At 43.4% G+C, this 26,896-nt stretch overlaps 2 protein-coding genes across 2 annotated transcripts; one reads left to right on the forward strand and one right to left on the reverse strand.

Moving 5' to 3' along the window:
* The first annotated feature begins 1,811 nt into the window (after nucleotides 1-1,811).
* LOC105452122 (PHD finger protein rhinoceros) lies at nucleotides 1,812-15,756 on the forward strand. Its single transcript, XM_011692976.1, has 12 exons — nucleotides 1,812-1,949; nucleotides 3,429-3,478; nucleotides 3,566-4,080; nucleotides 4,193-4,349; nucleotides 5,052-5,204; nucleotides 5,347-5,634; nucleotides 5,831-6,004; nucleotides 6,093-6,259; nucleotides 6,570-6,693; nucleotides 6,773-10,222; nucleotides 10,313-12,448; nucleotides 12,482-15,756. The coding sequence occupies exons 3-12, from the start codon at nucleotides 3,623-3,625 to the stop codon at nucleotides 14,102-14,104; spliced, it is 8,730 nt and encodes a 2,909-aa protein (XP_011691278.1). The 5' UTR covers nucleotides 1,812-1,949; nucleotides 3,429-3,478; nucleotides 3,566-3,622; the 3' UTR covers nucleotides 14,105-15,756.
* Nucleotides 15,757-19,455: 3,699 nt separating this feature from the next.
* On the reverse strand, nucleotides 19,456-22,689 carry LOC105452102 (shematrin-like protein 2). Its single transcript, XM_011692956.1, has 3 exons — nucleotides 22,585-22,689; nucleotides 21,674-21,801; nucleotides 19,456-19,824 (listed from the first exon to the last, which is right to left on the reverse strand). The coding sequence occupies exons 1-3, from the start codon at nucleotides 22,621-22,623 to the stop codon at nucleotides 19,647-19,649; spliced, it is 345 nt and encodes a 114-aa protein (XP_011691258.1). The 5' UTR covers nucleotides 22,624-22,689; the 3' UTR covers nucleotides 19,456-19,646.
* Nucleotides 22,690-26,896: the final 4,207 nt, after the last annotated feature.

The following is a 26,896-nucleotide window of genomic DNA, read 5'->3' on the forward strand; positions in this document are numbered from 1 at the left end:
CCGAAACACAATAGGTGTTGTAATCCTTAAGCCGTAAGAAATGAACCAATCGCAGTTGAATTTGAAGAGAATAATGGATTATGATTGGTCAATTTCTTAAGGATTATAACACCTATTGTGTTTCGGGACTAAAGATTGAGATTCAATTGGAATTTAATCAATTAGAAGAAAGAAAACCAAGGCTTACTACATCTATTGTGTTTAATCTGATACGAGCTTAAGAACTAATCAATTATGATCGAATATTCTTCTTACATTTGACTGTGATTGGTCACTTCTTACGATTTACGGCTTACGACCCGACATACGACATATTGTAAAACGGGCCTTAATAACAATTCCTTGTGTTGTTCTATGACTACGATAGAGTCCCTAGAAAGGAAAATCTGGCCATGCTCCATAAAATGGCGTCTGTAAATGTGGCTTATGTATACACGCATACACACATCATACAATACATTTATAATTTCTAGTGAATCATGTAGTGTATGTACGATTTCTGTGTTATGTGATTGATGACGCCATTTTGAGGGAATTTGGGATTGACCAATGAGAGCAATGACGGTGAATGGATCTTTCTCTCTCTCTCTCTTAAGTCGGTTCTACATTAGTTGCAAGCCGATCGCAAGCTTGTTGCGACAGCCAATCCGAAGCATTGATTTCAAAATGCAAGCTTCAGATTGGTTATCTCAACAAGCTTACAATGGGCTTGCAACTAATGTAGAACCAGCTTTATAGAGACTCTAGACTACGATCAGAGAGGATCCGAGAAAGGACATGACAGTTTTTTGGCTGTAACGCTAAAATGCCCTCGTACTAACGCCCTCTGAAGAAGTAGATCCAAATTATATATAGCAAAATCCACTTTTTTGCACAATTTGTGATACATTTCCGTACATTCAAAAGTGTAATTTTTCAAGAATAAAGCCCCAGTCCCAGCAGACTCAAAAAGTGTATTTAATACGGACACGCATCATAAATTGTGCAAAAAAGTGGATTTTGCTATATGTATTTTGGATCCACTTCTTCAGAGGGCGTTAGTTCACGAGGGCACTTTAGCACAGCCTTAATTTTGCCGATTTCTTGACGTTTCGGAATTAAGGTTGCGCACGTGTAACGACAGGTGTCGCGGTCGGCGGTGGCCGCTTGGGTTCGGTGACGCACCTGTGGTGTGCGGCCGCCGATCTCACGGGCATTCGCGTGAGCCGTGCGCGGGCGAGATCGCGAGATCTCGCTGGGTCGGTCACGTGACGCCGTACTTCCACAGTTATTTTTTCAGGCATGATGGCGCCAAACGCCAGTATTCACTTTTATGTAAATATATTATTGATTTGGTGCGTACCGCGATCGAGCACGAGCGTTCGCCGTACCGCGGCCGGCCGTCGTAAGTAGCCCCGTCGCGGGGTAGCGCGCGGACCGCCGGCGGAGTGAGTAACAGACTGGCCTGCGCCGCCCGCCTGGAATCGCTAATGAGGACATGTTGGTTAGGCTGCCGTGACAGAGAGAGAGAGGACGAGGCCGTTACGCACTTGCTGGCAGGAGCCCGTCGGCGTGTTCGCGGCGGCTCGGAAGCGCGCACGGCGACCGCCGGCGGCCCCGCGGCCGGTTTCACGCCCGCCCGCGATCACGTGCCGCCTCGCGCGCGGAAATATATCCGGCTAATAGATCAATAATAAGGTATTTAATGGTCTTCCCGAGTGTGTGTGTGTGTGCGCGCGGGGGAGACTTGTGGTGGAGTGCGCGCGACGCTGCTGCCATCTGTATTGTCAATGTTGTCGGGCAGCAGCAGCAGCAGCAGGAGCACCAGCACCAGCAGCAACGTAATGGAGCCGTGAGCATTCTCGTAAGCCGTACGCAATTGCATCACCGTTGCCGACACCGTGATCCCCCCGTGTGTGTACAATGAGATTTAACGCCGCCCGCGGCCCGCTCGACCGTCGACACGTGCAGTGAGTGTGAATGTGTTGCCCCGTTAAAAACGCCGCGAGAGCCGAAGCTTTAGCACAGCGAGAGCGCGATCGCGGGTCGACCCGTTCTCTCTCTTTCTCTCTCCCTCCCTCTGTCTCTCTCTCACACACTCTGCGTCCAATGTTTACATGATCGGTACCCGCGGACGGTGATCGTGGATCGCAACTGTCCGCCGATCCCACGGCCGTGGCCCGTTGTCCGACCACGTCCCCGCACGCGCCCGTGTCTCGCGCTCCGCTCCGCGTCGCGGTGCGGTGCGCCACGCGAACGTCAGACCCGTCGCGCCCGTCGCCGCCGCCGGGACACCGCGGCGACACGCGCATCCAGTCGCGGTGCCTGCGTTTTTTATAACCTCTTTTCTCTCGCCCCCGCGTACGGTGGTACGGGGCCACGGTGGTTGGTGCCAGCGGGGACGGACGCGCGCGCGAACCGATCGTGTTTACACCCGACGAAGACGACGACGACGCGACGCCGTTTGGTGATGTCGCGCGCGCATTGGAGAAACGTCCGCGAGGGTGTCCTGACGCTGGCTGGCTGGCTGGCCGCCGTGCCAGATCCCTTCCCGCGCACCCCCGTCGTCGCGGACAAGCATTGTCGTCCTTAACCCTTTACGCGGACTCGCATTTCTCGCGTAGGACGTTGATCTCTCTCGCCGCCGTGTAGTAAACTGTCGTCCACACGCGAGTCTCGGTCTGCACGCGACCGATTTATTTATTTATTTATCTCTGGACTCGAGAAACTGTACCTCTGCTCTTGTTCCTTGCGATAGACTGTCGTGTCCGTGCGTTGTAATCCTCTTTTTCTGTTTAGTGTTTTTCGTAAGTGCGCGACACTTTTCGAATGTTTTCTTTTCTTTTATCATTCTCGCACATGGCGTGTGTTTTTCCCTTCCATTCAAAATAGAGATCTTATATTTTAACGTATATGTCATTTCTTATATATTTCGGATATTTTCTTATTTTAGCATATGTGTATGTTTACTTTTTTTTTCCCATTTGAGATATAAATTTGTGTACTGTACCACATCGAATATGTGTATTTTTTTTCTCTTGCGGATTTGTTTTCTTTTCCAATTAAAGTATATGAGTTATTCTATGTATTATGTAGATATTCAAACCATTATTTTTATTTAGAATATTTTATGTAGAATATTCTACGTAAAATGATAGTTTTAATGTTTCTGAGATGTCAATCAAGAATTTAAATGCAAATGTAGAACTCTAAACAAAGTTAGTGGCCATTAATAGTTAAAATTGTGAATTATTATGTCAAGTTGTAGATATTAATAGAACGAACCGGTTTGCAATCCAGTCCCTATTATTTTTTAAAAATAATCTTTTAAATATTGTTATCTATTAAATTACACGTCTCGTGTCATTAGCTGAAAAAATTATCCTTTGCATAATTTTCTTGCCAATTTGTAAGATATGAAATCAAGCAACATGTTCTTTATGTTTCAGTTTTGAAGATAATCTGCTTTCCAGATAATAAATATATGGATAACTATGTAGTAAGTTTACCTTCTGCATAATAATTTTTTAAATACATGTCAGAAAGAGAAGGGAAATGCTCAAGAAGTGCGCAATTGTCATTTCAGGGTGTACACAGTTCACCTGCATGTGCCACGTACCACTAGCTTATTTGGCATAGTAGAATGGCACAACGAGGCAAGAGGCATAGAAACGACAATGATCTGGCGTCTTGTCCGGGCGCTGTTAAAAGGCGCAAATGCAGATTGGGCCCAGCTGCCACTGGTTCATCGGCACTGGCAGCGACCATGGGGCCCTCAGAAGAAGAGGAAACGATGGCGTCATCCAGCCAAGGGGGGGCACCCTGGACCGCCCGATCTGTCAGTGATATCAAGATTCCCAGTATATACAATCGCTCGTCCGCGGAGGCGCCAGCGGAGTTATTTCGTAAAGACCTGATCAGCGCTATGAAATTGCCGGACAGTGAACCATTGAGTCCAAACGAGTATTGGGTTATAACCGATCAGTGGAAGCAGGAGTGGGAGAGAGGTGTTCAGGTACCCGTTAATCCGGATTCTCTTCCCGAACCGATGGTTACTGTCACGCAGGCGTCTCCTTTGAAGTTACAAGCTGAATTCAAATTGTGAGTGCATAATGTGGTGTATTGCTCTAAACTATGTGAGATACTTTGATCGCTTGAAATCACTAAAGTGCGGTGTAATGGTCTTGTAACGAAATCGTTCTCTGTTTTTCAGGCCTAAAAAGTTAGTAAGAATATCTCGTGATGATTATTTTAACTCGGAGGATCATCATTTAAGTACTACTCCTGCAAGAGCGGAGAAAGCCTGTGCTTATGACCTCGACGATACTGACATTGCATGGTTGGAAGTATTCAATGGCGAACGAGCACAGGTACAATCAATTGTTCACTGCTATATTAAATCAAGTGACATCTTTTTGAGATTAATTTTTTAAGTTTTGTGCTTAAAGAATCTGTAAAACATTTTAAAAAACATTTTAAAGAAAATATGATTAATAAGGTAACAAGCTTTTTTTTAAATATAAACATATATAAAGTTATAAAAAGATTATAAAAAGGCAATGTTATAAAAATGTAAAACCAGGTTAAAAGTTTTAATGTATTAAGAGAATAATATATTTAATCTTTTTTTTTTTTTAATTTTGTACACAAAGCATATGTGTAATATATTTTAAAAAAGGTACAATTAAAAAATTATAAGATTTTTTAATATAAATGTTATATAAAATTACATTGTAAAAAATAAGACAAAGTAAAATATTTTAGTATATCTGTTGAAAGACAAATATATTTAATAGAATGAAAATTTTAAATAATTTCTGATTCCTAAGTATATGTGAGACAATATGAATATTTATCATGGAGGAGTATTTAAAACTAATTAAAATATCTATAATAGTATTTTAGCAATCATTATTTTTCTAATGATAAATAATTTGAAAACATTTTTACTATTATTGAAATAATTATTAATAAAAATGTATGCAACTATTATTGTATTAACGATTTTTATTAATTCTTCTATACATGTAGTATTTATGAAATAATTAATATTTTATGTTAAAATTGTCTAGGCTGGACAACCGCCGGTTATAGAATCGCAGTTGGAACGTGTCATAGAGGAGTTGGAAGTGCGATGTTGGGAAAGGATCCAAACAATCGTGAAGAATGAGGAGGGACTTGGGATTGAGTACGACGAAAATGTCATTTGTGACGTTTGCAGATCGGTGAGTGACTTATTTATTTTCATATAATCGAAATTTGGAACATTTGTATTAAATGATCTATTGTACGTGTCCTCGCATGCGTATGATATACATTTTAATTTGTATTGGAAGCTTCATAACACGTGAAAAATTTTTATGTTAGCCGGACTCCGAGGAAGGTAACGAGATGGTGTTTTGTGATTGTTGCAACATATGTGTACATCAAGCTTGTTACGGCATTACTTCGATACCCGATGGCTCTTGGTTGTGTAGAACTTGTTCGTTAAGTCAAAGACCCGACTGTGTATTATGTCCTAATAAGGGAGGTGCAATGAAGTGCACACGGAGCGGTCAAAAATGGGCCCACGTCTCGTGTGCGCTTTGGATACCCGAAGTTAGCATTGGTTGCGTAGAGAGAATGGAACCAATTACAAAAATATCCAGTATTCCGGTAAATAATAGTCTTATAATTATATTGAGATCTATTATTTTTATCATTATTTAAATTGAAGTCAATTTTTGAAAGATCTCTTTTTCGAGACATTGTATATTCTATATTATATATAATTCTAAATATCTTAAATTAACTTGAGATTTCTTCACTGTGATTCTGAACACAAACTGAGTATAATAATAACGAATTGCAGCAAAGTCGATGGGCCTTAATTTGCGTTTTATGCCGCGAACGTGTGGGTGCTTGCATCCAGTGCAGTATAAAGACATGTAAGACAGCGTATCACGTTACGTGTGCTTTTAAATATGGGTTGGAAATGAAGGCTATTATCGAGGACGAAATGGCAGACGATGGTGTAAAGTTAAGGGTAAGCTATCGTACGCGATCGCAATTTATTGAAATTATTGTTTCGCGGCTACAACTATGTAGTCAATCCGATAATTTCGTGTTTCTAGTCGTATTGTCAAAAGCACAGTAGAACAAATACAAAAGACAAAGTCGGCGTTGGCGGTAGCGTAGGAAGTGGTGGAAAGGGTGGGTCAGATTCCGAGGATGGTGAATCCAGACGACGAAAACGGAAAGACATGACTTCCGAAGAAAAGAATCAAGCACGCGCAGCTAAGTATGTGGCATAATCTTTTAACATACTTTTGGAAATCTGTAGAATTATAAAGATATTAGCTGTATTTTATTAAGTATTCAAAAATTTAATATAAATAATTTTTTAAATAATGCAATAATAAAATATATAAAATTCTATACATATAAATCATACTTGAAAAGAAATATTTAAATATATCTTATAAATATATCTCTTGTTATATATTTACGAACTCTATATTAATGTCTTGTATTTTACGTATTTTAAAAAGAATCTTTATAAAATTGTGTCATAAAAAATAAGTGTAATATATGTGTTGTTTTCATATCAGACTGCAAGAAATTGAAGCGGAATTTGATAAGCATGTTAGTATAAAGGATATTACTTCCCAACAATTGGATATAGATCCCGATAGCATCATATACATATACAATTATTGGAAACTGAAGAGACGAGTAAGTCGTCGATACAAATTTCTAGATTCCCAAATATCACATTGGATACGGTTTGTAATTCGTGTATATTACTTTTTAGGCCGGTCATAATAAACCGTTGTTAGCTCCTCGTTGCGGTGAACTATCGGGCGCGGGAGCACGCGCTCAGGGTCAAGCGGCCGATGTAGAAAAGATGCGTACGTTTGTCCAATTGCGACAAGATTTGGAAAGGGTGCGGAACTTGTGCTACATGGTCGGCCGCCGCGAGAAGCTCTGTCGTACCTTCCTGAGATTGCGCGAACAAACCTTCCACAAGCAGGCAATGCTGATGGCCGGACCGCCAATGTCTCCGACGATGGTCGCCGCTATTATCGAGGCCAATCACGGGCCCTCGATATACGACCGTCTCTATTCCCATACCGATGCCGAGGATCACACACATGACTTCAACACAATACTCGCGCGCATCAAAGTTGAGTCGCCTACGCCAGCGTCTAACGACGAGAAGAAAGTACAACCGGACTTCAACGGTGCGTCCAACAAGAAACCCTACTTCAACGGCTCGGTCAGAGGGAAGAGCCTGTACGGAAGTGATTTGTCGTCCATGAGCAGTAGCGAGACGGACGCGGTGAAGCCGGAAAGAAAAGCTACTGGCAAATGTACGAGCAAATCTAAGAATATAAAGGTCGAGAGCGAGTCGAGTTCAGAGGACGACGGAAATGCAGCGCCGAAGAACAAAACTCCCACTAGGCGGAAAACGAAGAAGAACGCGTCAGACAGGCCACGGGCAAAATTGCGTGATAGCAGCGAGAGCGACAAGCTAGACATGGTGAACAGATCACGTACTCTGCAACATATGGAGCTCGGTAGTTCCGGCAGTGAGAGCGACGAATTGTTGCCGTTGAGCGCCAACGCCAGCTCTCGCCTGGGTCCATCCGTAGCTTCTGCCATATATTCGGATACTGATTCAGATTCCCAGGAGCATCATTCCCACTCGGCTGTACTTATCACGAAAGCTGCAGTGAAGGAATTCTCAGCAGCGGATATATCAAAGAACTCGCAGAAGAACTTCGCGTGTAAGGATGCCGCAAGAGCAGAATATCAGGATGAATCCACGAAGAACAAGGAGAATATGAAAAACTCTAAGAAGAAGGAATACATACCATCCGCTCTGATAGTTCCGCAGCGGCAAGCGGCGAAGAAGGCATCTGAGATCATGCAACGAACACAGGGTAAGAAGGAGAATACTGCGAACGAGCCCGTGGAGTTCGTGAAGTCGCCCGGGGAGCCGCTGAAACCAACTAAGGAGAAGCCATCTGGCAAGAAACAGCGTGACAACAAAGCGCCGAAGGACGCTAAGAACAATGACGTTTACGATTTCGACAAGGAGTTCGGCGACGGCACGGAGATCCTCGCTTACGTGCCGCAACGGCAGGCTGCAAAGAAAGCCGCGGAGCACATCAAGAGTGGCATGGGCACGAAAACTGCTCAAGCGGAGCTCGAAACCGCGGACGGGAAACCAAAGAAGGAATTGCCGGACGGTGGTAAGAGAAAAGAGATTAAGAAGGAGGAATCGCCGAAGAAGGAGGAGCCGCCGATAAGAAAGGAGGAGTCGCTGTTGAAGGAGAGACGGGGCAAGAAACAGGTGCCTGAGAGCAGCAATAGCGACAGCAGCAGCAGTGATAGCAGTAGCAGCAGCTCTTCGGACAGCAGCAGCGATTCCGACGTGGCTAAGAGTCCGATGCAGAAGATGTCGAGCGCCGCTAAGGAGCCGGCTTCCTCTTCAACCACTACCACTACCACGTCCTCCGAAAGCGATAACGGTAATCAGGTGAAGAACAAAACTGTGAACAAACGGCAGACAATGAATAAAGTCGCAGACGAAACGGTCGAGTCTGAGAAGAGAACTGTCGCGGGGCGGAAACTCAAGAAGCTGCCCGATAAGAAGCTTAAAACTTCCGACGGGCGGCATGGACCAGAGTTTCAGCCGCCGTTTACTGAGAGAGAAGAATCAGGTAGAACCGCAGTACCTAAGGAGCAGCAACAGGCTCAACAACAACAACAACAACAGCAGCAGCAGCAGCAGCAGCAGCAGCAACAACAACAACAACAACAGCAGCAGCAGCAGCAGCAGTCCGGTAAGAAAGCCGACCAAAGAGACTCATCCAAAAGATCGGCATCCCTGCAATCACAACAGTCAGCTGACCAAAGTGTGCTCGGTGGGTCTCGAAATAATGATGGGTTACGAGGTGTTTCTGGGGCCAAGTCTACCAAGAAATCAAGCCAGTCTATCAAGCAGGCACAGCAACAGCAACAACAGCAGCAGTCAACTCTCAGAGGCAAGGAAGACAGCGGCGGAGCAACGTCCAGAGCGAAGTCGGAGACTCGTAAACGAAAATCGAGTGAGATTACCGCGAAGGAGGACAAAGGTAACAAAGAAACGTCATCGCTCAAGAAAGTGGAGAAGAAATTAACGGAAAAGATGTTGAAGGAAGTCGAGAAAGATAACAAACATGATACTACAAGTATTAAAAATGTCCCGGAATTCGTAGAACCCCCGAAAGCGACTGAGAATACTCCTAAAGTGGACGACAAGAAGATCAAGAAGACAAGTAACAAGAATGCAATTAACACGCTGGAGGAGGAGATGAAGCAGCGACGGGCGGAACGAGACAGTCCGAAGAAATCATCGAGGGGACTGGACAAGCTCCTTGAAAAACGCGAGCACCTTGACAAACTGTCAAGGAGTAGGATTGCCGTTCAACAGGGAAAATGTAACGAGGAGAATAAGGATGTAAAGATCGTGGCATCCATCGCGAAGGAGAATGTCAGGAGCGAGGACATTAAGAACCACATGAGCGAGGAAGTCGCGATGCTAGACATGATGAAATTGGAAAAAGAGAACGTCGGCAAGAAGAACGTCGAGAGTCGAGAGCTGGAGAAATCTACGGACAGAAAGAAGAGGAAGTTCGAGAGCGAGACGCAGGCTGCCGTCGAGATGATCACGATCGAAGAGACCGTTGCCAAGGAATCGAACGATAATATTTGTTTGAGATCGATGCCCGATAAAGTCTCTACCGCGTTAATAGAAAACGTGACGTCTGAGAAAGAGTGTCAGCAGAAGAGAAGAAAGTCCGTAAATCGTTCTATCTTTTCGCCGCAACACGGCAGCAAGGATCCCAGCGTGTCGGAGCTGTTTGACTTCGATCAGGACATGCTGACCGATGACATGGTGAACGATGACGCGAACGATTTCAGCATACCGCGCGACGAAGAGCGCGGAACGGTGCCACTTTCGTTCTCCTTCAACAACGAGTTGTGGTTCAAGGAAGACTCAAAGGAGGATAGTGCGCGAGAGACGCTGCACTTGGTGGAGAAGCTGCGTATGGAATTATCGAAGAAGTCGAATTCTAGTCAGTTCGAGTTAGAATCCGTTCCGGCGGAGGAGGAGCTTCCGAAGAAGGAGGAGCCGCCTCTTCATCCAGTTGAGAAACCAACGGAGGAGCAGCCGCTGCTTCAGGAGAAGGTAGACGTGCCGGAACAGCAACCAGTGGGACAGCAGCAGCAGCAGCAGCAGCAGCAGCAATCAATCGTGCAACCGGTCGAAATTAAGAGTAACAGCGGTTCGGAGCCTGCGCAGATGTCCGAGGATCTCACGTGTAAGAATCATACTATGGAGGATAAGAGAAAGCCTTGTTACTCGAGCAACAGCAACAGCGAGCACTACATGTACGGAAACGAAGAGCGCGAGACGACTAAAGTAACGGTGGTGGAGCGTGCGAAACTCGATAGAGCAGAGGCGGACGAGAGATGGGTACCGCCGAGCATGGACAATTTCAATCCAAGCGACGTGCAACATTTGAACACGCTGATTGACAACCAGAACCACCGTTACGTTGCCGCGGCGGCCGCCGCCGCCGCTCATCAATTCTCAAACGACATCGGCGCCGTGATGCCAGATCCCGCGGCAAATCCTGACGCAGCGCTGGTCGCGCACCTCCAGCTCAACATGCAGGATCAGTATCTGCAGCTGCAGCAGGCGCACCCGATGGAGCGGGTGCAGCAGCATCTCGAAGCGCAGCATGCCGTAGCGCAGGAGCAGTCGCGCGTGCAATCGCTCGCGATGATGGATCAGCAGATAGCGGCAGCCGGTGCAGGGATACCGGCGCAGATCGTCGATGATATCACGCCTATGGAGATGGTGAATCGTCATCTAATTCTACCCAACTCGGAGGACGATCAGGGCAGCGATATGGACCGCGTGTTGGACAAGGAGGACGTCTCGTCGGACATCAGACAGGATTACACGCAGAGCGACTCGCCGTACAACGAGCTTAACGGCCGACCGGACACGCGATGGGCCGAAAGCCAGGTCTTACCCTCGCGACGGTCCACGTCGTCGTCCATCACGTCCGCATCTTCCGCGGAGGAGCACACGTCTATTCCCCCTTACAAGAACGTACCTCCGATATCTTATCCGCCTATGGACGCGACGCCTTACCACTACTCGGAGACTGGCTCTTACGCCGCCGGAGCGGTCTCGCTGTTCCCGCCGCAATCGTGCACTGCCCCGTTGCCCTATCCGTCGCCGTTCCCGCCACCCTTCGGCGCCCCCTTCCCGACGCCGCAGTCTATGCTGCCGCACGTGCCGAAGCCGCTTGAGGAGTCGCTCAACATCGGGGCGTCGCCGTGCACCGCCGCGTTTACCTCGTCGTCGCATAACATGGCCCTCACCGCGGCCATAGTATCGCCGACGAAGGTAACCACGCCGCCGCCGGCGCCGCCACCACCGTCGGTGTCGCAGCCGCAACCGCAGCAGCCACCGACGACGCAGCCACCGTCTTCTGCAGCTCCGCCGTCGGCAGGGCACACGCCATCTTTGCTGTCACAGCCAGCTAACTCGTCCGCCGTGCCGGCGTCCTTCCTCAATACCATCGCGGAGACGCAGGTCAGCAACGACACTGTCGTCGTGGAGAACATAGCAGAGGTACTTAGTGCGGATAACAAGAGCGCGCCGTCTGGTAAGAAGTCGCCGTCGAAACCGACGAGAACGTCCGCAAGGGTGACATCCCTGCAGGGCAAATCGCCCGGTAAATCGCCGCGCCAGGAGACCACGAAATCCGCGCCGAGCTCTCGCGGTCGCAGCAGGAGCTCCAAGGGGTCCCAGCATTCGAGTTATCGAAGTCGCGGTCGCGGCCGGGGACGAGGACGCGGTAGGAACAACCAGAACTCTTCGATCACGATGTTGCCGATGTCGAACGCGCTGCACAACGACGACTCTATCCAGAACAAGCTGGTCGGCACCGTGTACGACTTCGACTCGGACGAGGATTCTGCGAACGAGACCAACATCGCGGATCTGAGGACGATGCGCGAGCGCAAGAAGTCCACTGACGTGAACGAGAAGAATCGCGCGAGCGAGCCCCTCGGTGGCATGGCGAACGATGGTGGTATGCAGTCCCATCTGTCTAGTCCTACGCTGCATACCGCGAAGAAATACTCCGACGACAAGAAGCTCGCGTCACCGGCGGCGCACCACGACCATCAGGCTGCCATAGCCAAGTCCGAGTCGAGCACCAGCCATCAGTTTGCCGACACGGTCATGCCGCTGTTACCAGGTCCGGTGGATATGCGCACATACAACTCGACCGTGGACCAGCCGAGCTCGTCGGTCCACGGTCAGCCGTACGGTAATCATTTGTTAAGCAGCTTCACGAGCGTAGGCGCGGACTCGAACCTGCCGGAACTCGACGATTTGCTGCACGGGGACTGTTCCGTGTTGAAGAAGATCGCTGGCAAACAGCAGCAGCTCGCGGGTAGCGGCTTCGAGGAGCCGTGCTCGAAACCGGGCTTCGGCGACCCGTCGGCGATCGACCCATCATCCGCATCCAGCTACGAACCGAACAAGGTTTCTCTGTCCGATTCCAGAAATCAACTGAAGGTGAAAATCAAAGGCCCGTTTCTTGACGCGAATTATACGCCGTCGGGTCCACCGATCCAAGCGCCGATAATCACACCGACCGCTACAAGCGTGTCCGTTGCCTCAGGCACATCGAATCTACGTCGCATGCGGAAGAAGGAGCTGCTGCGTCAGTATTGCTCGCAGGACATGAACATGGATGATCCTGCGTGCGCTAGCGTCGCCTCTGCACCTATCATCATGCCACCCAGCAATCCGAACCGCACGGTCATCACCATCCCCAAGGCTGTAGCTTCGATGACGAGTATACCGACTCGGGAAGACTACAAGGCGGTCGTAGATGCGAATATGGAGAAGAAGCGGCGGAAGGAGCGCGGTAGTAGCGGTACTGGCGGTAGTGGCTTCCTCGACGTAGTAGCTGGCGAAGAGGAGAGCAGTTCCGATAGAAAGCGTAGTCTTATGATTAGCACGGTCAGCGATCGTAGGAGAGGTAGACAAACCAGGCCGACCGCCACCACGGTGACGAATAGCGCCGGGCCGCCGAAACTGAAGATCAAGATTGGTAATAGTATAATAGGTGGGCAGGAGATGGGTAACGCGCAGGACGATCGTAGCAGGATCAGGCCGCCGAAGAAGCGACTGAGCAGCATCCAGAGTACGCCTAGCATGGAGGAACTCCGTCGCGAGAGCATGAAGTTCCGCAAGATGATCATGGCGGGCTTCGATAACGACGAGAAGACGAAGAACAAGCGCGACAAGAACGGCAAGCGGAAGAAGCGGCAGTCCAGCAAGAAGGAGGCGCGGGTGCAGATTCTGGAGGGCGGCGCCGCGCCGCCCAAGCTCATCATACGGCTGGGCAAATCGGCGGGCGCCAACTCCTCGGCGACGAGCGATGCGCCGAACAACGCGCCGGCCACCGGCGACGTGGACGACAATCAGCAGCAGGCGTCGTCGGACAACAAGGACAGCCGAGTGGGCTGCCCGCCGCCGCCCGAGCCCGCCAAGGAGGAGACCGGCGTCTACACGACGGAGGGCGGCGTCGACGAGAAGCAGCCGACCGACCCGAACGCAGGCGCCACCGCCCTCAGGAACATCCGTTCGGCGAAGGTGACGCCGATCCGGTTAAAACTGACCCGCTGTCAGGAGGGCTACGAACTGAAGGATCCGGTGGTAGCGAGTAGCGCGAGTGTGGACGACGTTGGTGGTAGTGGTAGCAGTACTAGTGCGACGACGACGGTAACGTTGGTGAACTCGGCGGCGCCGTTGCCGATCGGCGGCGCCGAGCAGGAGAGGGCGACGGCGGCGGCAGCGGCGACGGCGGAACGTCTGCCGGCTGCCGGCGTCGCCGGCTCCCTCACCGGGACGAGAGCCGTGCAAGAGGAGCAGCAGCCGCCGTGCATGGAGAAGCAATCTTCCAAAGAGGACGATATTCCATTGCTGCCTCAGTCCGCGAATCACAACTCGCCGGGGTGTCCGCCCGCACCGCTCCCGCAAGGATGCCAAGTTAGGTGATAATTAATGATAATTGTATAATACGGTATATAATATTTAGTGATTCTTTCTTAGACGATTTTCTGCGTGCGCGTGTGTATCACGTACCACGTGCGCGGCATCGCACCTATACCTTGTCGTGCTCGTGTATACGTAAAGATATATTCGCTAAATATACACACAGAACGCTACACATGTTCGCTAACACTTACACACACGTACATACAAGATAGAAGGTGTATATTGTTCAGTACTAAGACGAGAGACTCGGTTAGAAGCGTTATAAGAGTGTAATATAAATTATTGATTATTGTAAATGATCTGAGGGTGAAGTGAAATTTCACAAAGTGCCCAAAATTTACCGCAAATAGTTAAACAAAAAAAAAAAAGAGAAGACACGTGCATTTCGTCGGGTGTATCGACGGTCCACACTAAGGTGTTCCCTCATTGCGCAATTAATTTGTGTAAAACCATTTCTTATCCTCTTTGTGCGTACTCTGTGCACTCACTTTTCCTTCGTAACATGGATCCTTTGGCCAATCAGTCTCAATTTAGAACAAAGCACAATGGTAAATGTGTAATATTGATAATTTTTCTTTAATTTGTACGGGCAACACACGCACATACAAAAAACACACACACACACACACACACAAGCCTAAGTTCTCTTCTGAAGATCTAAAGATCTACAGAATCTCTTGTAAAGAGATTCTGTAAGGAGGGTACGCTTGTCGATCAACCGTAGCTTTGTCACTGTCATTTCCATTCACACTGCATAACCGTCTAATTATTTACTATTACTTAAGCCTGTAAAACAATTCTATAGAAAACAGCTAGGCTGAATTCCTCCTTAAATGTTTGTCGACGCGCTACGCTCAAAGAGATTTCTCTTACGCTCGTCGATGTGACCTCAAAGCAATATGATGATCAGGTGTGGATTTTTAAAGGGACATAAATCGGTGCGACGCGTATTGGCGCGCGCGAAGTCCCGACACGAAGAACGAGGCTCATGTTCGTGCGCAATGATCGACACCTTAGTGAGAGTATCCGCGGCAGCGACGTAAAAAAATTACCTTGTACAAGAACCATATTTCTCAAATCACCGCTTAGGTCGTGATTTTTAAATGCTATAGTTATAACGCGAATTTTAATAAACCACAATACTATATATATAATATATATATATATACACAATATTTCGAACGATGTACAGTCGGATATCGACTTTAATGTGGCAAGGACAGCGTATATCAACCGGACGTGAAGCACTAAATGAAGAAAAGGGATACGCATTCTTTTCTTTTATTTTCAGAACAAATCTTTTCTTTTCGGATTTTTTTTTTCGACACACATGCATATCCGTTCGCGTGTTTGGAAAGGGAAAGAAGGAAAAGAGGAAAAAAAAAAGAACGTGCTCTTTCGCGATTTGACAATTGGAATTTGCATGCACTCTCGCGTTTGACGACATTAAACTCTGCAAGATGCTATAACGGCATCGCGTTTTGCCTTCGAAAATCGTTCTTCTCCCTTTGTTTTCTTTCTTTCTTTCTTTCGTTTTGTTTTTGCTTCATGCTATGCAATTCGCACACACAAGATCGCAAAGTTAGACGCGAAATTTGAAGATATTTTTTTATTATATTTTTTTACACGTTATATATATATTATATATATATATATATATATAGACATATATATTACGTACGCGCCTCGCGCGATTTGTTACATAGTTTTTTTATAAGATCCAACGCGTCATTATCAATCGTCACGATTGCCTATTTTATCCCTTTTCACGTTGTAGCTCTGCTGCGTGTATTTATTTATGACGATCAGTGTAAGGCGCTATTTATTCACCATGTATTTTTCTTTGGAAGCTCCTAAGAATGATTTTTAGACGATTTTTCAGTTCTCTCTTCTTTTCTCCCCTCTCTGTTTTCTTTTTTCTTATTCTTCTCTTTTTCTCTATTTGTTTTTTTCTCCTTTTCTTTCTTTCTCTTTTTTTCCTTTATCTCTCTTCTTTCTTTTTCTGTTTAGTATCACCCCAATTACTGCATGTATCACTATTATTACTATAATCATATGTTTCTTCTCTTTTTTGTATTAAGAAATATCGTTTTAATCTCGCCACGTAGATAACAAGAGTTATGCGTATAAAATACTCATGGTTGATGAAGCGGCGTGCCATGTTTTGTATCGATATTTAAAAAAAAAGAAAAAAAGGATTGCGACCGAAAATTGCCGATGTGAAAAGAGAAAGAGAAAATTCTCGGACATACGTGTCACACGTGCGCGACGTGATTCGACGAATCACATGAGACATACAGACGTAAGATGAAGATATTCCGTTAGATTTGTTTTTCATACAAGGCAGAGAAGTGGACGCATCTCGTCGTCATCATCACCATCATCTTCACTCTTCGGGAAGGAAGATTTCCTGCACGGGTTACCCGTGGCTAATCCTTTTTTTTACTCTTGTCGCTGCATTTCAATACCGGCAACATTGAATAACTCTATTAATTCTAAAAGTACTATGTTAAACTACAAATATGTGTCTAAACAATAGAGTATAAAATACGTTTAAGGATAAAAGATTTTCTGGTGGCATGAAAAATCATCGTTTTTACGCACGTTGTACGAATTTTTTTTTTTTTTTTTCAAATAATTTATTACTCAACTGTAAAATGAAAAGTCGTAGTAACATATCGAGTTTACGGTTTTTTACGAAAATGCATCCTGATGAAAAGAGTGTACATGCAAAGGACGTCGTAGAGATGTGTCTTTTTAAAAAAAAAAAAGAAAAAACTAAAATCTTTCAGACATCTTCAAGATGCTCGTGTCTCTTTGTTATCGTATTTATTTATTTTTCGTGTCTTTTTGTTATCGTATCTCGACTTATTGGTATGTAAAAGTATCGAGGAAAGGAACTGGCAACTGGCAAGCAATTAGGATGTGAGACGTGACGAGAAGGCGACGACTGAAGGTCGATTGCGTGCAATCGGGGGTGGTGCGTTTGTAAGACGCGCAATAAGCGAAACTGAGATTGTTTTAACATTTTACATCTGTTCATACGTGCGCGCCGAAATGGGAGATCTTACCGATTGCTGATCCTTCGCTAAACGTGCAATTGTTACGACGTCCGTAGGAAGATTCTTCGTCCCAATCCCAAGCATATTACCAATTGTGGAGTGAAAAGAATCGTGATTGCGAAAAGTGTAGTAAAATTTTTCACAATAAAAACGCGAGAAAAATGTTTTCACACACATTTCGGTGAAGATGGAACGAAAGTGAGCGAGGTTGCGAATATTCAGGGGAGAGAGTAAAAATTCGGTGTAAAAGTGACGGAAGTGATAGATAAAAATTTTTCGGGGAGAGCTTAGCATTATCCCGTTTGAAGAATTCTCCACTCGTACTTTTCACTCCGCAATTGTGAACGCGATGCGCAGGATAAGAAGAAATTGTACATACTCGTATATCAGATAAGACACAGAAATCTGTAATTGGTATGAAGCTTATATAACGGCTGTGTTACCGTACGGATCTTATCTTCCAGAGGTTTTTAGTTTTGCTCTCTTTCTCGGATGCGAGCGTATTAAAAAAAAAAAAACCGCAAAAAAAAAAAGATAAGTGCATGATCGCGCCGAAAGATTCTCGACACCTCTTCCAACAAAAAGATTGTTAATTGTTTGTTAAAGGGAAAAGCATGGTAGCGCGGCTTATTATTCGATCGACGAACTTTCGGAGACGAAAATAAAGAAAAGGATAACAAAAAACGTTGACACTTTGCAAAAGATAAAATTTATTTCGCGACATCTCTCTCAAAATCTTCATCTCGACTGCCGGCAATTCCCTCTCGGTCTTTATCTCGCACTCGAGCAAAAAAACACGCGGACGAATCAAAAGAAAGTCGATTTTGACGAGCCGGCAAATCCTTGTAATCGGAACATTAAAAGTATCTTCCATGTACATTGCATACTTACGCGGACGCGTTAGGCTGAAAGGGTAAAATGGTTTTTTGCCGCGATCTTGCGATCACATGAAAAAGATAAAAAAAGCGAGAAAGAAAAAATGAATGAATAAGTAAGTTATATGCATGTGAGAGTGAAGAGAGAAAGAGAGAGAGGAAGGGAGGAAGGGAGAGAATGAGAGGGAGAGAGAGAGAGAGAGAGAGAGAGAGAGAGAGAGAGAAAGAGAGAGAAAGAGAGAGAGAATGGCGATACCGTTTCGTCCCAATTCTTTATTGTCATAACTCTTTATTTTCTTGTTATACAGCGCAAAAAAAAATCAAATCAAATGAAGTATTGTTTAGCGCGTCGGCGATCTTTGCGCGCTCGCCGCCGCCCTGAAATTCTCGTCGATCGCGGAAACGGAATCCCTCTCTGCGGATCCTTCGGCGCGTGTTGTGCACGATCATCGATCGATCGCGGACCGAATCATCGATCAACGAGCCGACACGCGCAACCGAAGCGATTTAAAATGTTTCGCGAGCGAGAGAGGATTTTTCCAGACATACCTTCATACCATACATATACCGCATTGTACATTTTTTCAGTGATAAGCAGAGTTTTAAGAGCCTATATTGTACAGAATTATAAAGAATAAATATTTGGTTAATTTTTAATCGTTTCTTACATGCATATATATATATTGGAGTAACAATTATTCTAATAAACAAATAACGATGAATTTAATTATATATATATATATATATATAAATATATATATATATATAATATTAAATATATATGAATTTAATATTATATAAATAAAAATACGAGTATATATATATACATATAAATATATAAATATATAAATATGAACATATATATATATATATACAAAAATATAAATAGATAATTTTATTATATAATACAAATGAGTAATATGATTATTTAGTTATTGTATATAGTGTAAGAAAGCTGATCTTGTAAGATACAGATAAGGTGTTTTAATGTGCACATAGTCGCGTCATTGTCAATAATCATATTATTACGATTAATAATAATTACAGTTTTTTACATCCCGCGTTTTCTTATTCGACCTATACCCACAATGCTATTCTTACCCATAGTTAATTACTGTATTTATGAAAAAATTCTATTATGAGTTTATTAGAAAATTTCTAAAAAGCATTTGATCTTTTATTTTATGTCTGATAATCAACTTTTATGCAAAATACGCTGAATACATCTACCTTCGCAAACAATTTTTTGTGTGAACGACGTTCTATTTTTGCCTAATTGTCTAATTTAATCTTTACAGAAAGTAAAATTATGGCGTATTATGTATCAACATTATATTTTTGGAGCAGAATTCTTCACAGGACTGAGGACATGATTGGTAAGGATAATCAAGGTAAGAAACAAAAAAAAAATACATTTTTCACATATTTTGTTTTTTTTTTCGCATATTTTTATTCTTGTACATAGAGATTTCAATGAAAACTTACAAAGCTAATGAAAACGTCGCGAACGAGCTTCGCGTATCTTAGAGAAAATTCATACGAATTGCCAAAGGGCTATGTTGATAGCGATAAAGTATCCCGCGGGTAGAACACGAGGCTCACACGTCAACCCCAGTATCCCCAGCCCCAGCCACCACCGTATCCTCGTCCACCCCAGCCTCCTCGGCCCCATCCTCCCAAACCGTATCCTCCCCAGCCTCGGCCCCATCCTCCCCAACCTCCATATCCTCGGCCTCCGTAGCCTCCCCAGCCACCGTATTTATAATATGGTCGTCCATAGTATCTGAAATTGTTTATAAATCATTCGATTAATATGAGCAGTTTCAATGTTAAAGAATTTTCTCGTTTATGTGTAATTTATGGCGTGACAGGTTTTACGAAATATTATAATATGTAGAATGTTCAAAAATCGGGCCGCATTTTTTATGACAGATGAATTGCAAAATCGATTTTTATTTAGTTACAATTTTTTTCAGAGAAAAGTTTAATATCAAATATCAGAATTTAATGCTAAAAAGATTGTTTTTCATTAACTTGAGAAGAAATGTATTGATCTTTTATCTTAAGTAACCTTTCGTTTGCCATGAATTAGAAGTATTATATCTATTATTTATGAATGAAAGAAAAGGTTAAATGTATGAAAGATATTATTTGTGCTGCGTATTGGTACAATTAGTATCAAGTTATAATTATAATTTACAACTACGACTACACACGTAACCTTTGCAAAATAATCCTGTGAACGTCATTCTGTAAATCTGCATTCTACTTGATTTTCTGTCTTTATCGTCATTAAATTATCATTCAAAGTACTGGAAACGTGACGAGGAATATTGAAGATTTTATAAATGCAAACAGACTGAAACCAAAGCATGCACTTTTATATAATTCAATGTATATAAAATTAAAGATATCTTTCTGTTTCAAGTATGGATAGCGCAACATTTTTTAGTGCCTGGTAGTTACTTAAAAATTAGACTTAATTATATATACATAAAAAATTATTTACTTCCGTAACTCAAAAGTTATTAATTACGTTATTTAAAAATTATTTACTATTTACAACATTTAAAAATTATACCGTATAAATTAGATTTTTCATCTAAATTGTTTAAAATTCTATTTCGATATATAGTAGAGGAACTATTGTACTGTATATTTTTCTATGACATTAAATTTCGCGAGACATCCCAAGAAATGAATTAACGAGATGCTTACGGTCCGTTAAATTATTGCAAATTGATCGTCGCAGTTCGCTTTAACGTTAATTGCGCATCGAAATGCGTTGTTTATGCGCGCGACTAGTTAGCATGCGGGATTATACGAGGGACGTATAGCACGTGATTGATGCGGCCGGGAGAGGGGCAGCAGGAGCAGGATGCGGTTACGAATGCGAATGAAGAAACACTGCACCACAAAGATGCAATAATTTTTTCAGATGTCTCCTGTTTACGCGACTGTCATCCTTACGAACGGAGTCGTAAGTAAGCGCCGGTAAGCGTGCAAAGGCGCATACAAAGTACGCGCGCGAAGAAGTGTATAATCGCGGTTGAGTAATCCTCTCCCCGATTACGATGGGATACACGCCGTTCGATGCCTCGTCGTCACCGGTCCCGACGACGACGCGTGCGTCCCAACTCTGAAGATATATTAAAAGTATACGGAAAGCCCCCCTCTGGTCGCGTCGAAAGATTACCGCGCGATCGTCCCGGCTGCGCCCTCCCGACGCGCGCGTTTTCCGCGTGACAGCACTGCCTTTATTGCGCGACAGCTCAATATCACCTGTAATAATTTTAACGAAGGTACTCATCATGCCGGATCTAAAATTGCAGGCTTTTCGTGAAGAGTGACATGTAGCGATTGCAACGGAATAGCGGAATACTTAAGAAATACGAATTTCGGTTTTCCTCTTTTTTTTTTTCTTCACCTCGCAATGATACACGACGAACTTTGGTGTTGGCGTTTTAGGAATTTATTCGGGAAGATGTACGTACGTCGAAAATATACCTAGTTATATTATAATTTATTCCGCGGTTCCGAATTGTCTATAAAGATGATGATTTTGAATTCACGGATTTCCTGCGATCCGAGATCGACTCGGGGGTATAGAAATTTATGATAAACTAACTCACCCCCAGTACGTAGCATCCGCTTCTAGATCGTTCGCATTTGGTTGCGGTTCGACCTCACTCGGCACATTTGCTGGAGCTTCGTTCTCCACAGCGGCGGCGAGGACGGCAAACGCCGCGATGAGGAATACCTAGAATCAATTCCTCATTATCCTTTCTTCTTTAATCTACGATTCGCCCGATAAACTTGCTCTTTTTGGCGAGATTCCGCGATCAGATCGTGACTCGTATCGATATACAACTTGGGAGATATTGCATCACGGGAAGCAGTCTGCACTGCACTATTTTACGCAATGTTATCGCGAGTATTCTCTCGAGAATAAGCACTTGAGAAATCTTCGATTGAACGGAGGATTCCCTTACAGAAATTCAATACTAGGAAGGTAGTTATTAATTATTTATTTTGAACAGTTTTAATATTCAAAGCAAACAATTTCCAGAATTAAATTAGATTTCTGTAGGGATTGTCGGCCACTTTCGCTGAATGCAATATGCAAGGGTGTTCAAATAAACTGTAAAATTAAAATATAAAAGCGTTTTTCTAAAAAATGATTTCTAATTCAATAAATATAACAACGTGATTTTTCTTGATATACATATTTTGATGATAACGCCAATTCGGTATTATTAATTTAAATGTTCTGTACCACTTGTACAGCTTATATTCGATATTTATAATCCCGACTACCCAAAGACAGAGTTCGCCTCGCGATATGTGACCAGACGCGAATTGCGCTAATTTAGTTAATCGGGCTCGCGACTGACGTGTCGGGCCGACGAGAAAGAGCGTAACACACGCGACGCGGACGTGACGCGGAAAGAGAAAAAAAAATGGAAAGAAGAAAAGAGAAGTGTCTCTTCGAGACGATATAGGATCGACGTCGAAGGCGTGAGAAAATCCATGGATCACTTACGAAATGCAATGGACGCAACATATCGGAGACTGATTTCATTTCGAGTGCAGCGGGCCTTATATACCGGCGGGACCGAGCCGGTGCGGCGTTTTCGTGACGCGGGATACGCACGCACCAACACGTGCACAGAGACGTCCGCACGCCTGTCGTCGGCTACCTGCGGTTTCGCGAGGCGCGAGCGAGGCGTACGAGCGAGGGAGAGAACGCGACGCGCCGTGTACTCCGAAGGTGTGTACCAGTTGCGGCACAAAGAGCCGCAAATGGGAATGCCAATGCCGAGTGTTTCCGTGGGGATCCCAGGATTCCGCGATGCCCCGCACCGCGGAGACGCCGAGGACGTGAACCTCGTAAAATCCGAGACGAGCGTAATACGCCGACCTCCGCAATTTCATCGCGCCGATTAATTTTCGCGGAATCAGCTTCAAATCAGCCTGTCTCGTCATCTCGGACGTTTTTATTTCTTCCCGACGCGAAGAGTACTATTGAGATGTACAGAGAAGTTTCTTTATTTTGTATAAAATAAAGAAGAAACTTAGATATTTAATACTGGAAGCTAGTGATTAATTACTTTTTTTTGAGCATTAAAAGCATCGCTTCAAAATAATTTCTTGTTCACTTGTAATACTCAAAATAAATAATTTCCAGTATTAAATTAGATTTCTGTGGAGGAAGGACAATCCATATATCTTTGTTTCATAAAAACAATTGACAATTTAATTATAGATGTCAGAGCTGAATTAATAGAATTCTGTCAGCTTCTTAGCACAAAGATGAAAAAGAGACTTGTTTGAAAATGGGGATTAAATGAAAAATATATCTTTAGTATCGAGATACACGATCGCGATGTCGAAATGGCTGATAAAATCTTTTTTTTTTTATGAACGTTCAATATTTAATAGGGTATTTGTTTTTTTTTTTGGCGGCATCAGAAATGAATGCGTCCCGTCGTAACATAGAGTTGCTCTATTTTGATAATCATTGAAGCTTGATTACTAAACGTTTTATTGTTTTCGGATATTCGTGAAAATTCAACGAGAAAATTCAATGTGAAAAAGCACACGCTCAAACGAATACCGCACATCTTACTTTTGGAAGACATTTTAATTATCGCGATTTTCGATTCCGCAATTACATCACTCGCAGTAGAAAAAGAATTAATCATGCGTGCCGAGAAACAGGCCATTTGCACACATTTAACATGCTTCTAATTATATATCTAATGATACTTCTCGGTATCACTTCATTGGCAGAGAGGAGATTCTGAGAAGGCGCGGTTTAGTTGCCGGACTAGGATAGCACTTTGCCGGGCCTTTTTGGACAGCTGTTTACGTTAAAGGGATGATAATGACCGGCGGTCCGAAGAGCATAATTCTCGGAATCTTATACATCGTTTTTATACAAAAAATGTTTGGAGAGTAAAAGAAAATGGTTGACCGCAGTTTGGATTAGAAATGTTGAGTCATTGAGTCGCGTGATTAATCATCGTCATTATCGTCTAACGACGATAATGGATTAGATATTTTGACACGTCTCGATTGTTATATATATATATATATATATATATATATATATATAACATCTATATATATGTATGTATGTGTGTTATTTGTATATATGTATATATTTATGATTTAATTACGGAACAGTTTTTACAATTTATTTTTATTAACATTAGGAATAATTAAAATGTTAAAATTTAATTAATATACTGAGAAAAAGACTGAAAAGGATGATACTTTAAATATGTAAATCATAGATATGCACATGTATGTACATTTATGTACATCTTAATGAAAGTTAAATTTCAAGATTTTCGATACAATAGTGTTAATTTGACAATACCCTTGACCCAAAAGTTGCGCGATGTATCGCGATTTTACGCTTTATTCAAATAAATTTCTTAAATAGATTTCTGTTATTGTCTTTATCGTTGTTTTTCTGTATCGTTTAAAAAGGATTTATGAAAAATTGGCCGTTAAATAAAAAACAGCATCGTCGCAAGGTTAATATTATGCATTTTTTTTTACAAAACTATAAACGATTCTTGTTAAATTTACATTTTTATCATAAGCGGTGATGTAACCGATCCGGTATTTCCTTACGAAATTGAAAATTTGGTCGAGGCAGAATGAACTACCGTGGACATACCGGACAGTCACGTTGTAAATAGAGTATGCGGAATTGTTAAAAGAACGTGCAATTATATAACCGAACTAAAACTCTAAATATACATGTCGCGTAAAGAGAATTGCACGTAAACGTGGACGGCAAACATTTCGGGGACATTCCGATTTGACGCACGTATCGTATCGACTTTTCAAATTATCTCACTGTGTGTTTTGCACTTGAGAAGAATTAAGACTCTGTGACGACAGATTAAATAAAAAACTGTTCATTTAAGAATTCAGATATTCAGATATTCAGAGTATCAATCGTACGACACAGATAAGTCAATAATAATACAATAGATTCGGTACATAGTAAGTTTTTTTATTTACAGAATAGTAAAAAATTCGCTTCAACAAATAATAATTTTTACCTCGAATGATCACAAAACATAGACGAAAGAGAGACGTTTCTAATTTTTTATCTCAATAGTAGAATTGAAATGCATGTAAAACAAAATTTGCAGATAATTAAAATAAATGTTCTGTTCATTATTATAATAAGACAATGTAGAAATGAGCTAAAGATGAGCAAAAAAATTAAATTAATAAAAGTAACTTTAATTTTAATATTGACAAATGAAAGGTACTTTTATTTAACATTCATTTTTTTCGCTCATCTTTAGCCCATTTATTAGAATTAGCACTAGAATTTAGAGATACGAAACTTTCTGCTCTGTATTATTGATGTGTTTTGAAGGATTCTGAAATCTTTTAAGGATTCTATCTCAACTCAAAGAATTTTTATCAATACTTTTTACTTTGTTTATCTTGTATGTTAATAATAAGATTAACTCGAGAGGGCAGGGGTTTAATTGAACCTTGATCAACCGGTCTCATAAGGAAAAAGTTCTACGCATATTTTGCAACTACGGAGATATTATTATCGATTCCCCCTGGATGCTGCACCATTAAAAGATGCTGCCGTCGCCCGCATTTCCGCTCGTCACCTTAATTAACGAACGCGTGCTGCACCTTTCCATCACTGAGGATATGTAAATTAGGTATCCTGAGACAGGAGTGCATTGCTGACCAACTACTCATTAAGCCATCGGTCCATTAAATCGAGCTGATTCCCCGTACATATATATATCAACCATTTATTGTCTCTGCAATTAGCATCCGATTCATAACTGTACCATTTACTGCAAAAATTTGTATTTCTCGTAACTTCAAAATCGGCAAAAATGAAATTTCAAAATCAAATTATCAAAGCTTCGAAAGTAAAATAGATACATATTAGATCGTTTGTTCTTTTACATATTTTGCAAGAAAGTGCTCCAGTTCCGGTCTGGAACTCAATCAATAAATTATAGAAATTCTAGATTTACATATATAATAGATCTCGACATTTCTAAGAATTTCTTCAATTGTACAAAAATCAATACCTGTTTATTTTGCGTAACTCATTATTCTTTCTGCATTTATTTTCATGCAGTCATTCCTACCACGATTACCAGCTGGGATCCGGGGAGGTACCTGATCGCATTCCGTCTACTTGCGAGGATCACCAACCTCGACGGGATATCCCCGTGAGTGGTATCAAACGGGCGTCCGCTCGTCGGCTGTAAAGAGAATTTTTGAGAACGACCGGCCTGCCTTGAGCGGGCTCGTCGTCGCCACCGCCACCATCGTCGTCGTCGTCATTGTCGTGGTGCATGTCCCTTCGCGATCGGTCTCAACCGATTTGCGAAATGGTGGAGGGATACGGTGAACGCATATACGCGGTGATCGTAGCGCAAAAAGACATACGTCTTCTCCGGCTGGCACGCGGGGAAGAATCGTTGACCGCGGCTTCTCCAGCCAAGGTCAGGCATCACCTCTTTTTCTTCTCCCTTCCCCCGCTCCCTCCGTCCCTACTCCGAGGGGACTCGGAGCGGAGCTACAGTGACCATGGTCCGAGTCGCATCACCCAGCCTCGTCTTTGTTATCGCACGGATGCGAACGCGCGTTCCGCAGACGCGGCAGAAATAAATAAGACTGGGAACGAGGATATTTTCTCTTTAAGTGTGCTCGCAGTAGATCCAGCATAGACGTGTTCGAGCGAGGACGTGCTTGGTGTACATACGTCCAACATTAGTTACATCTAGCATAGGAGTTATGCGCAAATAGATTTGTCATAGATACACCTTGGAAGAATCGTTTCA

Source organism: Wasmannia auropunctata, unplaced genomic scaffold, assembly GCF_000956235.1.
Source record: "Wasmannia auropunctata unplaced genomic scaffold, wasmannia.A_1.0 LD336038.1, whole genome shotgun sequence".
In the NCBI taxonomy this organism is placed as follows: Eukaryota; Metazoa; Arthropoda; class Insecta; order Hymenoptera; family Formicidae; genus Wasmannia; species Wasmannia auropunctata.